The sequence below is a fragment of the Strigops habroptila genome, chromosome 3 (assembly GCF_004027225.2).
Source record: "Strigops habroptila isolate Jane chromosome 3, bStrHab1.2.pri, whole genome shotgun sequence".
NCBI classification, from domain to species: Eukaryota; Metazoa; Chordata; class Aves; order Psittaciformes; family Psittacidae; genus Strigops; species Strigops habroptila.
In genome coordinates this window covers 2,177,991-2,194,609 of record NC_044279.2, presented here as the reverse complement: position 1 = coordinate 2,194,609, position 16,619 = coordinate 2,177,991, and the positions used below count along the sequence as shown (strand labels likewise).

At 43.5% G+C, this 16,619-nt stretch overlaps 1 protein-coding gene across 2 annotated transcripts in view; it reads left to right on the top strand.

Moving 5' to 3' along the window:
- The window catches only part of EXOC4 (exocyst complex component 4), a 396,577-nt gene that overhangs the window by 183,260 nt on the left and 196,698 nt on the right, over positions 1-16,619 (top strand). For both annotated transcript variants that reach the window (XM_030480709.1, XM_030480710.1), the window contains exon 10: positions 11,382-11,478. In XM_030480709.1, coding sequence (XP_030336569.1) covers positions 11,382-11,478 — 97 coding nt within the window. The remainder of the gene's footprint in view (positions 1-11,381; positions 11,479-16,619) is intronic.

The following is a 16,619-nucleotide window of genomic DNA, read 5'->3' as shown; positions in this document are numbered from 1 at the left end:
TGCTAATTTCTACTGGCGCGGGGAGCTGTTGTGTGCATTTTGTGCACTGGCATGGACAATCCATTTTGATTCCCTTGGGGAAACCCCCTGTTATTAGTAGGGATCATTCTACATATTGCTGGGAAATGAATTAATTCACACTGGTGTGTGCACAGATGAGGAATAAGGATGTTCTTTTGTTGCTGTAAATTTATAGATGCACCACAGTGTTGAATAGCCAAGTAGGATTTATTGTGCCTTGGTTTATGTGCCAGATTTGTAATATTTTCAAGACTTGTCAAAAGATTGGCAAATTTATCTTCATCAGAACTCATGCATTCAATAATGAGTGGAAAACAACTCTCTGACAGCTTTTTTGGACAGTATGGTGGTTACTGTAGTCCCAGCTCTGTGCAGTTTCTGAATCCTCTCTTTCCTTCCTGTGTGCTCGTGTTAAAAACCTGACTATTTCTATAGATGGGTACTTCTAGAAGACCATACAATGTTTCACACTCTTTATGGAATCATAGAATGGTTTGAATTAGAAAGGACCTTAAAGCTCATCCAGCTCCAACCCCCTGCCACGGGCAGGGACACCTTCCACTAGAGCAGGTTGCTCCAAGCCCCTGTGTCCAACCTGGCCTTGAACACTGCCAGGGATGGGGCAGCCACAGCTTCTCTGGGCACCCTGTGCCAGCGCCTCAGCACCCTCACAGGGAAGAGCTTCTGCCTTATCTCTAACCTGAACTTCCCCTGTTTCAGTTTGAACCCATCACCCCTTGTCCCATCACTCCAGTCCCTGATGAAGAGTCCCTCTCCAGCATCCTTGTAGCCCCCTTCAGACACTGGAAGCTGCTCTGAGGTCTCCACGCAGCTTCTCTTCTCCAGGCGCAACAGCCCCAATGTTCTCAGCCTGTGTCCATACGGGAGGTGCTCCAGCCCCTGTTCATCCTCATGGCCTCCTCTGGACTTGCTCCAACAGCTCCATGTCTTTCTTATGCTGAGCACACCAGAACGGCCTCTCTGGCTTTGATCAGGTTTGTGTGTTTCAGTTTCCCAAAGGGGGAATTGAAGTAGTGACTCCAACCTTCCTTGGGTAAAGCTCTGTTGAGAAATGCTGTAGACAAAAAGGAGCAAAGCTCTTATTCACTGTTGTTAAATTCATGCTCAGGTTTCAGCTTCCCATTTAACACAGAATAGGGCTCCAACTTACCAAACTGCCTGCACCACCTTTGCATTCAGTGCCTGAAACAGCTTCTCCTGCTTGTTTCTGACCAGCTGTCATTCCCCTTCATTTACTCCATAGCAGGACTTGAGCACAAGAAGCTGATTTGGAAGCAGTCACATAGCTGGTGCACAGACATATTGTTCTGCTGATGTTCCCATGCCCAATCCTTTTACACTCTCCTATACTGTCTTGTCTGAGCTCCAACACCATATGCATTTAAATAAGTTGCTCTTTAATGTTTCAAAACCTGATTTATTAGTTGCTCACACTCCATCTGCCTTGAAAAACTGCAGTATGCCTTCACTTTCACAGGCTGCACAAAAGGTTGGGGTTCAGTTTGACTCTACTTTATCATTTGATCAGTGTGTCAGCCACATATGTAAAGTCTCTTTACAGCTACAGAAATTGTTTCAAATTCATACTTTTCTTTCTCCTCTTTTTCTCCCCCCCCAGGCACTGTGATTAATGTATTTGTCAAGTTGAATATTTACTGTTTTGTTGGCTTCCCTAAAACTACTGTGTTCAGATAGAAGCTCTTCCAAAGCATGGCTGCAGCATCAATCCTTATCCGAAGCCAGAAAACATGCTAGAGCTAATGAACTGTGATTACTTACACACTGCAGTCACTTTTCAGCTCTTTTGTTTTCTCAGCTTGCTTTATCTTATCTCTTGTAGCAGCAAATGGCCTCTACCTGAATTTTTTATACTCCTGACATGTTTTCTATTCAGTTTTAATGTCACAAGAACAAAAAGCCCAGCAAGCTAACAGAGAAAGCAAGTGAAATAAGACAAAGAGATTTCTTGACATAGAGTTATTTATTGCTTTTATGTTCTTATAAGCTGTTTAACTTTCAAACTTTCAACATTTCATCTTCCTTCTGAATGCTTAGAAGTTCCTTTAGATGATGGAATCGGGAGTTCAGAGAATCACAGAGTGGTTTGTGTTGGAAGGGACCTTAAAGCCATGTGGATTTGGGGGGTACCTGTCCATGTGGATTTGGGGGGTACCTCTACTTGGCTACAGCAGTGTTGGTGTCTCCTGTGCAGAGGTCAGTGCGGTGACAAGTGATGGACAGACTGGAAGCTGGAAGCAGTCAATTGCCCTTTGAGGCAGTTAATCCTCTCAGAGCTCCCTTCCTACCAGCCCTCACCCCAAGCACTGACAGCCAGTATTTTACAAGTAGTTAACCACCTAATTCCCATTGATTTTGGGTCTCTTGGAGTGCCAGTGTCATCATCTGTCTGATCTCTGTTGGTACTGGTAGCAGGTAGGGTGCTGATGTGTTCTTAAGTATCTCCTGATGGGCTGGTGTATAAATTCACAGTTGCTATGAATTAAAGTATGTGATTAAGAGAAGCAAACAAGAAATGCAGCCAGAAACCTTTGTTAAAGCGTTTCCTCCCTCAAGCAAAGAAGTAATCAAGTATTGGCCAGAGCTTATTCTTGTCTGTCTTGATAACACATGGATTTTTTTTGTCTGGTCTTGTGCATTTCACCTCCCTCCCATTGCAAAAGAGGGAGTAGGAGGCCCATGTGCTGTATCAGCAGCAGGTGGGTCACTGCCAGAGGCAGGAGCCATGTAGTGCTCTCACTACTGCAGTTTGTGGGTGAAGGGGACAGAGGGAACTTAAAATCACAGGCTGGTTTGGGCTGGAAGGGACCTTAAAGCTCATCCAGTCCCAACCTTCCCTCCGTAAGATCTCATCTCAGTGTCCCCTCTGGCAGGTTAAAGCCATTCCCCTTGGCCTGTCCCTACAGGCCCTTGTCCAAAGCCCCTCTCCAGGTTTCCTGCAGCCCCTTTAGGCACTGGAGCTGCTCTAAGGTGTCCCCTTCAGGAGCCTTCTCTTCTCCAGGCTGCCCCAGCCCAGCTCTCTCAGCCTGGCTCCAGAGCAGAGCTGCTCCAGCCCTCGCAGCAGCTCCGGGGCCTCCTCTGGCCTCGCTCCAGCAGCTCCATGTCCCCCTTGTGCTGTTGCCCTAGAGCTGGATCAGGACTTGCTACGTAGGAGTAGACAGAATAGTCTGCCTGAGATAATCCTCTAGATGCCCCTAGAAGATGAGGTCTATTTTGTCCAGTCTGTGGAGTCCTGAGGTGGTGGGTGTTTGAAGGCCTTCCTAGGATAGTTTTGTATCATTCACTTATAAATAGCCTTTGCTTCGCTTTACCATGGAGTGATGAGTTTCAGTTCCAGTTGCATTGGCAGACCCGTAACAGCTCCTGTCACACTGCTTATAGAGCTGCCTGTCTCAGGTCAAGGCTCTTGAAGCACTCCCAAATATTCATTTTAGGTGCAGGATGCTGGATACCGTTTGTGCTTTGTTCCCCAGTGGAGATGGGTCTGCAGAGTGGATCAAATCCTTCGCCATCCCTTCTCCATCCCTGGAGTAGGAAAACAAGTGCTGGGAGAACTGGTTGCTGAGCCCTTCATTCCAGCACTGCACCATGTGGGCTCTACTGAATCAGGTATCTTAGAGCAGCTTGAAAAATAGCCTGAATGCACTGAAGTTTGATGATTCAAGACATGCAAAAGGATTTTAGAGATCACTTATGTCTGTTTCCTTATAAAAAGAACTTGCACGTGCATTCCAATACCTTGGATCACTGCTGTGTGCCAGTACAACAACAGGTTGTGATGCTTGTTTTGTGACTGTGTTTAAGGGGGTACAGCTGTGAGACGATGGAGTCCTCATGTACAGAAACATATGAAAGGGCAGGAGACTTCTATTATAAACCTTCACACTTACTGTGCTGTAATAGCACAGATCAATCACTGTTTTCTGTGGAGCTCTGCTTTATAATAACCTGCTTTGCTCTATTTGGGCAGCTTTTGCTTTCTTCCCTTTCATACTAAATCAAAATCTGGATTTCCACACCTTGAAGATGGGGGGGGGGGCCACAGGTAATAACTGTTGTTGATCACCACATAATCAAGAACTTTTGGGAAGGACCATAATATCTGAACTTCCTCCTTTCCTCCTCTAAGTTTGCTCGGTTGCTCAGAGCAGAGGAAGCGGCATTGATTCACAAGCTGTGTTGATTGCTTGATTGTTGTGGCTTCAAAGCCTCTTTCAATATTCTTTTGATGGTTACATAGATTAACGTGAAGTGGCTCGCTAGGAACAGAGCTTTGATCACAGAGAGGCGCCCAAGAATTGGTCACTGCGTGCCTGGAACCTGTTTAGCTGTAGAGTTTGTAGTTGGGGAGTTGAGGACTGAAGTTGTCCTGTGCTATTGAAGGGGATAGGAGGGGAAGAGAGCACACAGAAATCCTCTGGTCCTCCTGATTTTTGGGTGCTTGCTGTTTCCGTTCAGACCAAATTAGTATTTCTTGGATGTTCTTTACTAATTAGAAAAGTATCTTTGTGTTTGAGAACCTTTTGTGTCTGATAGGATTTAAAGTGTACAGGGCTGAGGATGAAATGCATTAAGACAGATAGAGCTCCAAAGCAATTAGGTAATGTGTTAACGGTGTTCTGAAGTGCCAGTGTAAGAAATCTCACCTTTTAAAGTACTCTATTAGAGACAGAGAGAGCTTTCCTGATGTTGTTGTTAGTAAAGAAATTGCTTTATTACTTGCTATGGTTTTTAAAGTGCATTTATGAGATGCTGAGCTACCTCCTCTCTGATGTCTTCATGTCATAGAATCATAGAATCACAGAATGGTTTGGGTTGGAAAGGACCTTAAGATCATCTAGTTTCAACCCCTTGCCCTGGGCAAGGACGCCTCACCCTGGACCATGTCACCCAAGGCTCTGTCTAGTGTCCTTCAAGGAACAGATTAAGAGAGTGAGTAATGTGTGATTCCTCTTCAGACACATCAGAGTAATAACTTCCATATAAATCTTGGATCTTTATGGAGAAAATGGTTTAAATTAAAATATAAGTAATCAAAATCCGCAAAATCTAGGAAAAGGAAATAGAAACACTGTTGTTGTCTCTGTGTGTAGCTTGGTGTCATCAGCAAGCTTGCTGAGGGTGCTCGATCCCACTGTCTGTCACCAACAGAGATGTTGAACAGGATCAGTCCCAACACCAACCGCTGTGAGACACCACTCACTCATCACTGATCTCCATGTGGACATCGAGCCATTGACCACAACTCTCTGAGTGTGACCATCCATCCAATACCTTATCCACTGAGTGGTCCATCCACCAAATCCATGCCTCTCCAGTGTAGAGGCAAGGATGTGTTGCACAACAGTGTCAAATGCCTTGCACAAGTCCAGGTAGATGATGTTGCTCTCCCTTCCCTTATCCACCAACACTGTAGTCCCATTGTAGAAGGCCATGGCAGAGGGGTTGGAACTAGGTGATCTTAAGGTCCTTTCCAACCCTAACTATACTATGATTCTATATTTATTAGGCACTATTTGCCCTTAGTGAAGCCTGTTGGCTGTCACCAATCACCTCCTTATTGTCCATGTGCCTTAGCATAGTTTCCAAGAGGATCTGCTCCATGATCCCATGATGGGTTCAAACTTAAACAGGGGAAGTTCAGGTTGGATATAAGGAAGAAGTTCTTTACTGTGAGGGTGCTGAGGTGCTGGCACAGTGTGCCCAAAGAAATGGTAAATGCTCCATCCCTGGCAGTGTTCAAGGCCAGGGTGGACGGAGTCTTGGGTGACATGGTCTAGTGTGTGGTGTCCCTGCCCATGGCAGGGGGTTGGAACTAGATGATCTTAAGGTCCTTTCCAACCCTAACTATTCTATGATTCTGTGACCTTGCTGGGCACTGAGGTGAGACTGACCATCCTGTAGTTCCCCAGGTCTTCCTTTTCTTTCCCTTTTTAAAGATGCTTGTTACGTTTCCTCTTTTCCAGTCAGTGGGAACTTCACCAACTGCCACAACTTCTCAGATCTGATGGATAATGGCTTGGCAACTTCATCCACTGTATCAATGATGTATATTTAAATTTTTAAAATACCAGGCAGGATGGCAAACTTGAAACGCTCTTAATGTTTGCTCAGACTTTAAATGCATGCAGAGATTCAGGCTTTCTTGGTAGCCTGATACTTTTTCATCTTGAAGCATGACATTTTAGGCTCCATTTCAGCTGCGTTACTAATGGGCCCGTCTCCGACTCCCACTTGCAGTGGTATTCAGGTAGGCACACTTCATTGCCAGCACAGCGTGAGGATATCATTAACTCCATGACAAATTTCACTTCACCTCCAAGTTTTTTCTTCTTTGTTTTTTTTTTTGTCTCATAATTTACTACTTGACAAATTAAATCAGCAAACTGGTGCTCTTTAAGAAGGAACTGCTACAAGTGTAGTACTTTCTGACAGCTGGGAAAGTTTGGGGTTGTTTTTCCTAGTGCCTATATAATGTGGATATTACAGTTTCTTGCCTTAAACTAAAGCAACAACCCAACAAACCCTGCAACCCAAGTGAGATTTCTGTGGTGTGGCACTGCTGAAGCAATGATATATATACTCAGTCCAGATGGTTATTGGAGTGCTGTTATGCAGTGATGTTGTACATCAGTGAGCATGGGTGGTTAGTCCTGTAGTCGGTGCTTATAGTGAGCTGTCATGGCAATGAAGTTGAGCACTTACATACAGTTGGAAATCTTCACTGGGAATTAGGCTTTGCAGCTCTTTTCCCTAATGAGGTGGATAGTTTTCTTCTCTTGGAGGCTGCTCATGTCTGTGTGGTGTGTGTTAAGGACAGCCCAGCAGTACACAGCTCACACACTTAGCTCTTGTTTGAGAGATTGTGCAAACTGCCTCCCTGACAATTGTCTTGATAAGGGGAAAAAAAGTCAAACAAAACAAAACAAAACAGTCATTTTTTCCACTCTTCTTTCTTCTGGTACCCGTTTTCTGTGGAGCCTGGTGTTGGTTTCTTTGGATGAATGATCGTTCACCTCCTTGCAAGAGACGCTCTTGGTAGGAATCGATAAGGATGAAGGGATATTCATAGCGTGTTTTTATGGAGATGCTTGTTGGCTCTCCAGCACAGGGCATTGTCTGCAGTCATGGTATCGTGTTGGCTGGTCAGTGTAAATGCAGAATTCAGACCTTGATGTAGTCAGGGAGAGTCCCCACTACAGAGACCTGGGCTTGTTCAGCCTGGGGAAGAGAAGGCTCCTTAAGGGGAGACCTTAGAGCAGCTCCAGTGCCTAAAGGGGCTCCAGGAAACCTGGAGAGGGGCTTTGGACAAGGGCCTGTAGGGACAGGCGAAGGGGAATGGCTTTAACCTGCCCGAGGGGAGATTGAGATGAGCTCTGAGGCAGAAGCTCTTCCCTGTGAGGGTGCTGAGGCGCTGGCACAGACTTTTCCCAGAGAAGCTGTGGCTGCCCCATCCCTGGCAGTGTTCAAGGCCAGGTTGGACACAGGGGCTTGGAGCAACCTGCTCTAGTGGAAGGTGTCCCTGCCCGTGGCAGAGGGTTGGATCTAGATGGTTGTTAAGGTCCCTTCCAACTCAAACCATTCTATGATTGTGTGATGATTCACACTCAACTATACAGTCAACAGTATCATACACTGTCTCTTGCTCTACATTGGGCTTTTCTCCAGTGGTTATCAGAAAACAAAACTCTGTGTTGTCAACTGTGGTAAATGGCAGCATTTGCTTGCCTGTGCTGTGGCTGGGCACGAATGGAGCTGTGCTGTTGTCAGACTTGGAAAGAGGAGCAGTGCAGGCTGCTGGCATTAGCGAGAGCTGTTGCAGTGCTGGGTTCTTGTTGGTATGCACGAGGCATCACTGAATCAGCTGGGTTGGAAAAGACCTTTAGGATCAAGTCCAACCGTTGCCCAGCACTGCCAGGGCCACCACTAACCCATGGCACTGAGGCCTCGGCTACACGGGGTGTGAACACTTGCAGGGCCGGTGACTCCAGCCCTGCCCTGGGCAGCCTGTTCCAATGCCTGAGCACCCTTTCCATCTGGAATAAGATTTACGTCTCAGAGTATTTTTCAAGGTAAAATATTTAAATACAAACAAAATCACTTTTCCTCATAGCTTCCACCTACATGCAGAGCACTCATTTTTATTAACGGAAAGTGAAGAGCAGAGAAGATGTAAAAGCATCTTTTTCTCTCAGTGCCAGTGTTCTGTTCTTCTCAAATCTATCATCATATGGCCAAGCAGATAAGACAGATTATTTTATTCCTTGCTGTGGAGCTCGTCCCAGTCAATAATATTGATTAGTGCAGGGTGACTTGATGTAACAAGAATAACACCCCGTTCTTAATTCCAGCCTGTATTTCCTAGTTCATGCCTCAGTAGCTTATGCTTGGATGGATTCTCCAACAAGTCAGTTAAGACACAGCCCCCACTGGAAATTGCGGGCTCTGACATTAATCAGGGAAATGAAGAATTTTCTTCTCCTAGATGTTGCTCCTCTTTTGTTTCCATGACAAAATTGTCCCATTGTGGAAGTTAACTTCTTAAATGGAATTCCTGAACTTTTTTAAGAGCTACCTGTTTCTAAAGACAACCAGTAAAACTGTATAAACTCTGTCCTTAGCTGCTGCTTTCTGCTTCGTGAGTCCTTATGTTAGGGTAGGATTTATCAAGAAGCTTCGTGTCCTAATGGTGCGTTTGGGGAGCTGAGTCAGCTTGTGGAAATACTGTGGCTGTAGATCATAGAAACCTGGAATCCCAGGTTGGAAAGGACCTCAAGGATCGCCTGATAAAACCTTTCTTGGCAAAGTATGACCTAGACTAGTTGTCCCAGCACCTTCTCCTGCTGAGTCTCAACAGTGTCCAACATTGGGGAAGCCACCACTTCCCCGGAGAGATTATTCCAATGGCTCATTGTTCTCATTGTGAAACATTGTCCTCTTGTGTCCAGCTGGAATCTCCCCAGGAGTAACTTGTGCCCATCGCCCTTCATCTTTTCCATGTGACTGCTTCTCAAAAGGAAGTTTCCATCTTCTTTATAGCCACCTTTTAAATACTGGAACATGGGGATAAGGTGTCCCTTGAGCCGCCTTTTCTCCAGGCTGAACAGTCCCAGCTCTCTCAGCCTTTCCTCACGCGCTTCCCAGTCCTTGGATCATCTTTGTGGCCCTTCTCTGGACCCTCTCCAGCCTATCTTCATCTTTTTTGTAGAGCAGGGACTAAAACTGAACCCAGTATTCCAGGTATGGAATAGTGAACGTGGTATTCCAGATATGCGGATTCGCATGGATTTTCCAATCCACAGGGAATTTAATACTGTTCCTTTTACTGAGGCAGCAGTTAAAGTATTGAACAGCATCTTTGAATGTACATCAGTGTTGTGAATTCTTGTGCAAAACACTCCTTACCTGGAGGGACCATTTGGGGTATGGAAGAAGTGGTGGTGGTGACCTGCATGGTCCTTGGACATTGCTGTGAAGTTCCTAACAGGAGGGTCAATGAAATCAAGTCCTCAAAGAGCTTTATTTGTAGATTATGCAGTTAATGGTTAAATGGTTGCAGTTAGTGGCTTAAAGCAAAGAAACTTTGCTTAGAAAAGAAGCTTGGATTCAGTTACTCATTAGTTGTGTTCCTCCTCTTGCACTTTCCAGCCTGGAGACATTCTTCTTCTCATTTCGAGGCAGACAGATGTCAGGGTCAAAAAAATCAATAATCTGCTGGTGGTGTTTTGATTTCAAGCACTTTGTCATTTTGCTGTCTATAAAACTATCATAGTAATGTGATTAGGTTCTGTATTTATTAGTATTCAGTCATTAAGTAGAGTTCACATGCAAAATGTAAAGGACTTAATATAATATTCGGGATATACAGGCTTTGCCTAAGTTCATGTTTGGGCTTATTTGAGTTTTTTAGACCCAAACCAGAGTAGGCAGGTTTAGTTGTGAGATGATAGCAGCAAGGTGATGACCTGTGCTTAGTAACAAAGGAGCATCACCAAAATATGAGGGTTTATCTGCTGCTAATTTCAGGATGAGGTTGTTTTCTGATGCTGTCGTTTGCTTGTATGTGGAGTATCTCTCCTGCTCTCCTAAAGAAGTTTTCTGCTAGAAGGGTAACAAGTGGACTTTGTTGCTATTAGAAAATGTGAGGGGAACTGAGATTTTTCCCTCCCCCCTCTTTTCTCTCTCAATATCCTAATTTAAAGCATTCTGGTGTTAGGAGCTGCCTGCAGAAGTAACCTTGGTTTGGTGGCAATGATGTGCAGATGGGTGTTTTCTTCACACTTGATGTCCTGCAGGCTGGGCCTGAGGTGTATAAATAATGCTCTATGAGCTTGTGTTTTACTACCAAGGAACATGCCAAACTCAACCAGTTCATTGTTCCTCTTTGTATCCAACTGGAATTTGGGCAACAGAGATTTCTGCTAGGGAAGTACAAGACTCAGTGTGGGACATGGACTCCTGAGAAGATCCAGGTGTTATATATAATACAGAAGTTAAAATGTCATGTCACTGTTAGTCAAAACCAAGCTTTCTTCCAATGGATTGAATGGTGGCATCATCAGTCAGAGGTGCAGGGGCCTTCCATAGAGCAATATGGAAGCAGCAGTGAATTGCTGCTCTCCAAACCCTTTCTAAGCATTGTGGCCCTCAAAATCCAGCTTAGCTACATGGACAAGACTTTGGGTGTTTATTACACAAGGTGAAAGCCCTTGTGCTTTTGAGAAAGGATGATTTAAGTGTGTGCTCATGTGCTGGGGGTTTGGGTTTGGGCTGTTCCAGTAGCTGCTAAAGTCATTGAAACTTCAGGCTAGAGGTCCCCATCTGGCAGTGAGGTGACATTTTGAAGAACCATGAAGTTTGAAGAACCATGAGGTTCAAGTGTTTTAATGGTATCTGGGCATCTGATATGGGTGGATGGGTGTCATGCTAGCACCTCCAGTCCAGTATGTTGGACTTCAGCCCAACTGATGAATTCATCTGATGTGTTGGGAAACTCCTCTGCAGTTGAAACTGGGTCCAGTGCTATAGGAGACCTGCCCTTACCAGTCTTTCTGCAATCCTGTCACTAGCTATGGCAAGAGGAGCCCAAAATAGTGTATAAATACTGTCTGCATTGTTGCTATTGCGTTAGGAGTACTTCCTCTGAGCAGAAAGAGGGTAGAAAGTGCATATCTTTGCCTTAATTACAGATCTTTCACCAGGAATGAAACATTTAATGCATGTTTAATTATCACTTACTAAATGTTTAATTATCACTTACTCTCTAAAAAATCAAGGGATGTTCAGATCTGTTAGACAACTTGTTCCATGTTATTTTCCAGGAGGACCAGATGATAACTTAATTGAAGGTGGCGGATCCAAGTTTGTCTGCAAACCGGGAGCCAGGAACATTACCATCATCTTCCATCCCCTCCTCAGGTAAGACAGTCTTTCTACATGCTTTTACAGATGCAAATAAGTAGAATTAACTTTCCTTCTTCATGGGCACGTTGCCACCTCTGAGGTAACGTCCTCGTTATCCTGAGATAACAGCAGTGGGCTTGCTGTAAAGTTGTGTTGATGTGCACATGTATAAAGGAATCATTCGCTGAGCTTGTCAGTGCTCTTTAATCTTTCTTAATAGCTTACACCAAGTGGGATTGCTTGATGGGGTGACCCTGTGTTATTGCTGACTGGCCGTTATAGAACCATAGAATGATTTAGGTTGGAAGGGACCTTAAAGCTCATCCAGTTCCAACTCCCTTGCCGTGGGCAGGGACACCTTCCACTAGAGCAGGTTGCTCCAAGCCCCTGTGTCCAACCTGGCCTTGAACACTGCCAGGGATGGGGCATTCTGCTTATTAAAAAGTCAGGAGGGCACTTTATGAACTGCAAGGTAAGTTCATTCTTTGATAAACCCAGTGTGGTCTATGGACTGCAAATTCAGTGCCTGATTTCAAGTGTCAATTGCTAACATCTTCACAGCTCATCAAGGACTACTGGAACTTTAAACCAGAGCAAGCCTATAATAAGCCTCTTCTCACAGAGTCACTCACCTCTGATACTTTAATTTTGCTCTTTTTACTTTGCAATTTAACAGTTCAACTTCTTAGTTTTGCCTGAATTAAATAATATGATGTTTTTCCTCAGTTCATGTCAATCTTCCACCTCTGCTTTTCCCTTGCAGGGTTTTCCTTTATTGTCAGACATGTCCTTTCCTATTCAGCGCTGGCACAAGAGCATCCTTTAGAGCATTCCCCTCCTTGGCTCTGTCTGTATTACTCACTACCATGAGTCACTTAGGCAGCAGGGCATGTCTCTCGATGCTAAAACCCAAGCAATAATAAAATAGTAATAAAAAGTAATTGGAATCTGATCCCCAGAGGAAGGAATATCCTGACTGATGTCTCAGTAACTGAGACCTGTGGTCATTTATGACTTTTTAAGACTTAAAAATGCAGACACAAAGTGCATAAATTCCGCTAAATTTGAATTTCTGATGTCAGAACATGAGATATTGGAATAATCTTGAGAATAGCTCCTGTTGTGAGGACACACTAAATCTTTCCTTGAAGAAAGGGTTGCGAACATTATCCATTCTCCATTTCTTCCTAGATGCCCATAATGAAATGGATAATTTCATCACCATATTTTGTTTCAAACTCTCTTTTGTACGAAAGAAATGTGCTAAAAAATGAATCGTCTACAGCATAATTTATAGTTTTCTGCCATTTTACTGTGAGAAGAGATGGACAATGGTTAAGATGCAATATGCTATTCAAGATACGACCACTGCAATATGGGCTTCAATCCCTTAATCTTTAATGAATTTACAGGCTTCTTGCAAGCACCGAGGGAGGTGATGATGCTCCTATTGATGAGATACTTGACACTGATTTGGGAACTGGTGGAAATGCTTCTTTCTTTCTCTTTGCCTTCCTGCTTAATTTTCCTCCCTTTTCTTGCCATCCGAGTCAAACAGGAGTGCTCTGCTTTAAACAGCACTTCTCACAAGCACTTCACTTTCATTACCAGCTTGCAAGATGGGCGGTAGAAATAATTGGCCTCATAAAAAATAATTGCTTCAAGATGAAGGTATCTGCTTACAAGGTATTTTTTATGCCAACCATCTGCAGCATCTTTACTTCCTTGCATTGAGTAGTTCATCAATAACTGCGTGAAGAGGAGGAAAAGACTCTATGACCCAGCTTTTCTCACCCCAGCAGGATGGGGTGAGTTTGGGTGTAGGTCAAGGCTGTAGAAACTTCTTTAAGGTGATTTTACCTGCTGTAGTGATCAACAGAATAAAGGCGTGAGTCCTTGCTGTCTTCGATTTAATTCATGACCTTCAGCTTTGGCATGGGTTGCAGTGTATCTGGGATGACCATAGGACTGGGTTTCTTTTGCTGATAATAATCTCCTACAGGGAATTCTGTTCCTGATGGAAGTCAATAGCTATGACCTGTCCTACCAGCAAACTGGCTTACCCATTGGCTCCTGTTAAATTTGGCTGGCTGTGCTTGTAAAATGATGAATATGAAGGATTTACTTAAAATATTGATGTTTGCACATCATCTTACGTGTGTTCCTTATGTGTTGCATTCCTTGTTGGTTAGATCTCTGTCCCCCTCTCCTTGACATCCTTGTATTAAGTGACAAGCTCTCAAGGAGGTCATTGCTGCAGAGGTGTGAAGTTTTCACTTGCTTCATCTTCCATTTGCTGTTGGGCTTCTTTGTGGCCTGCCTCAATCATCTTTCATCCATGTCACTGGCTGAGGCTTCAGATGAATCTCTTTTGAATTCAAATTGATCAATATTTTATGTAGAAATTGGGGGGTTTTCCTTATCTTTATCAAATTCACATAAATATGTTGACAAAGAACTTTTAGCAGTGTATGGCTGAGCTGATCTTATTAGGAAGCTGAGTGCTTCTCAAAGTGTTAAGCTAGCTGGATCACTGAGAAATCAGACGTTGGCATGATGATTTAAAGCTTGAACATCCCATTAAGTGATGTCTTTAAAATGTAATTCAGCACAATAATGTTAGGTGGAGAGCTGTAACCAGAGCATTCATATTCATCAGTCTGAATTTCTCTCTTTTGTAATACCGATATGGAAAGTGTCATTGTCTCTCACATCAGAGACTTGCACAATCACAGCGTTCCACTGCTTATAATAATCTTATTTGGATCCTTTCTTATTTACAAGCTGAGATTGAGCATGGCTCCAGATTCTTCTGAAGAACAGAGTCAACAGCGTTTCAGAGGGCTGTGAATTAATCCCCATATCTCCAGTAACCAAAGGTTGGTTAGAGAAACTCTTAACTTAGCACCATGGAGAGTCTAAAGGCAGATAGATACAAATGGTTTTCAAAGTCTTCCTTCCCTCAGACTCATTTAGAGCAATGAGCCAGAGTTGGGAAGTGAGATGTGCTGTCCTTTGGGATACAAGTCCCTCATTTCCACTAGGACAACTGAGACTCACCAAGCCCCAGCTTAATTACCAGGGCTTAATGACACCACCACACACGGGCTAAATGAATAGTGAGGGTTTGGAAGACAAGTGGGTATTCTAGTAGAGATGATTCCTGGGAATAGGTTTTACTAACTACATACGAAAACTAATTGCACTTCCAAATTGAAGAGGGATACACATCTGATATTCCTTAATTACATTTGGCAGGAGGTGTCAAAGTATAAAAGTTACCAAAAGAGTCCAGTTGCTTTCTTCATCCTTCACCGCCAACCGGCATCTGCTTGGATCGTGGAAGCGCCGGTGTTACTGGTGTTACTGGTGTGTGGACTGACGTCTCCCGTTGGAGGAAGGGAACATGCAGGATCAATGTGAAGCCTTTGCATTGTGGAATATCAAACAGCCTGAGTGATGTCTGTTGTAACATTTGTTTGGTGGGGATTTCTTTCTCTTTTTCATGTGTATTTGTTTCAGCTGGCGTTTGAAAGGCACTTGGCTCTTCAGGGTAATAATCGTTTTACATATGCTTTATAGAGTCTGTTTATTATCAGACTATTGAAGAACAGATGTCTGCAGTCTTGAGCCTGGAGGGGGAGGGACAGGAGGGACTGGGGATGGAGGGGATGAGGGCATCTGGAATCCTGAAAGCGCCACTGATGCTAACTCAGTTGAACATTGTTTGGATGTTGGGTATTAAGGCCGTGAGGGTATCCATTCATTAATATCAGCCACACTTCATTAAGATCAAGCAGCAATTAAAAGGATTGTAGGATGGAGGAGAAAGCCAAGTGTTCATTGATTTGGAAGAAGCAGTTGCTTCTAAGCAAGCTTGTGTCCTTGTGGAGTGGACTAGGGAGGCTAAACTGACTTGGCAGCCTTTGCCTCTCTGTCTAGTGGGCTTGTCTATCTTGGGGATCTCCCCCTTCACCAGGTGGGATGAACTGAAACGTGTCAGTGATGTTCTAATCACTGCCTTTGATTTCAAAGTCTGGGGAGGGAGAAAGTGAAAAGCAAAGTGTGGATGTATTAAAGTACCAAAAAAAAAGGGGGGAGAAGGAAAGGCAAAATTACTGATCTGACTCTGCTGATGTTGGTTGGGATGTAGAGAATGAAGTTTAGTGCTCTGACGTGTGCATGGTCCAAAGCACTGCAGTTTGCTAATTCTTGGTATGTTGGATTGGTCAGAGTGGGGTTTGAAAGAGCAGGTAATGATTTGGCATTTGAATTTAACAGTTAAATGGTGATGTTAATTTATACTGGTCTCCATCATTCGAAGCAGTAGGCTTTTTACTTGCTAGCATTTTGAGGATTTCCTGTTTCTTCCAGTTATGTTAATGCTGATAAAAGAGTGATTGCTCTTTCAATGAACAAAACAAATGCTGTGGGGAATAATCAAGGATAGTAATTTACTTCTGCTGCCTGTTGATATCAGCATGGTCCTTACCAACTGGTGGCAATGAGCTCTCAATCACTGAAGGTCACATTTCAGACTCCACTGGTACCCTGTCCTTGGGATGGAGGTGCACAACATGTAGAATATGTATGTACATGCAGGGATGTGTGTATTAGCAGTGATGTTTTAGCTTTCCATGCTTTGGGAATAATCATGTCTATTTTATTCAGGATATACCAAGATAAAAGGTGCTGTATGTAGAATTTAAACCTTCTGTTGATTTTGAAGGTGTTGGAAGGGGATGGCAAAGTTGTCAATGGTTCCTATGGAGTATCTGAGTCCTTTGGTTATTGTGAGCATCAAGTGCTGCTGCATCTGAGCAGTGTTTGTGACTGCAGAGCTGTGATTGATAGAAAACTAAGCATAGAACTAAGAACCCAGTTATATATATCGGTACTTCACTGATAACCTCTTTTATTGGTATATTTGTCCAGCTATAGTAATGAACAACTAATTTGATTTTAACATATGCTGTAATATCTTGTAGCTGTGTACTATAAAATCAGTATTTCATGGTATGAGGAATGTGTTATTTGGGAAGCAAAAGGAGTGTGAAAATTAAATTAGTTTATTAGTTACATTTATTATGTTTAGACTATGTTAAATGATACCATGTATGCTAAGGAAAGTGGTATTTTATCAGTCTAAAGGGTAT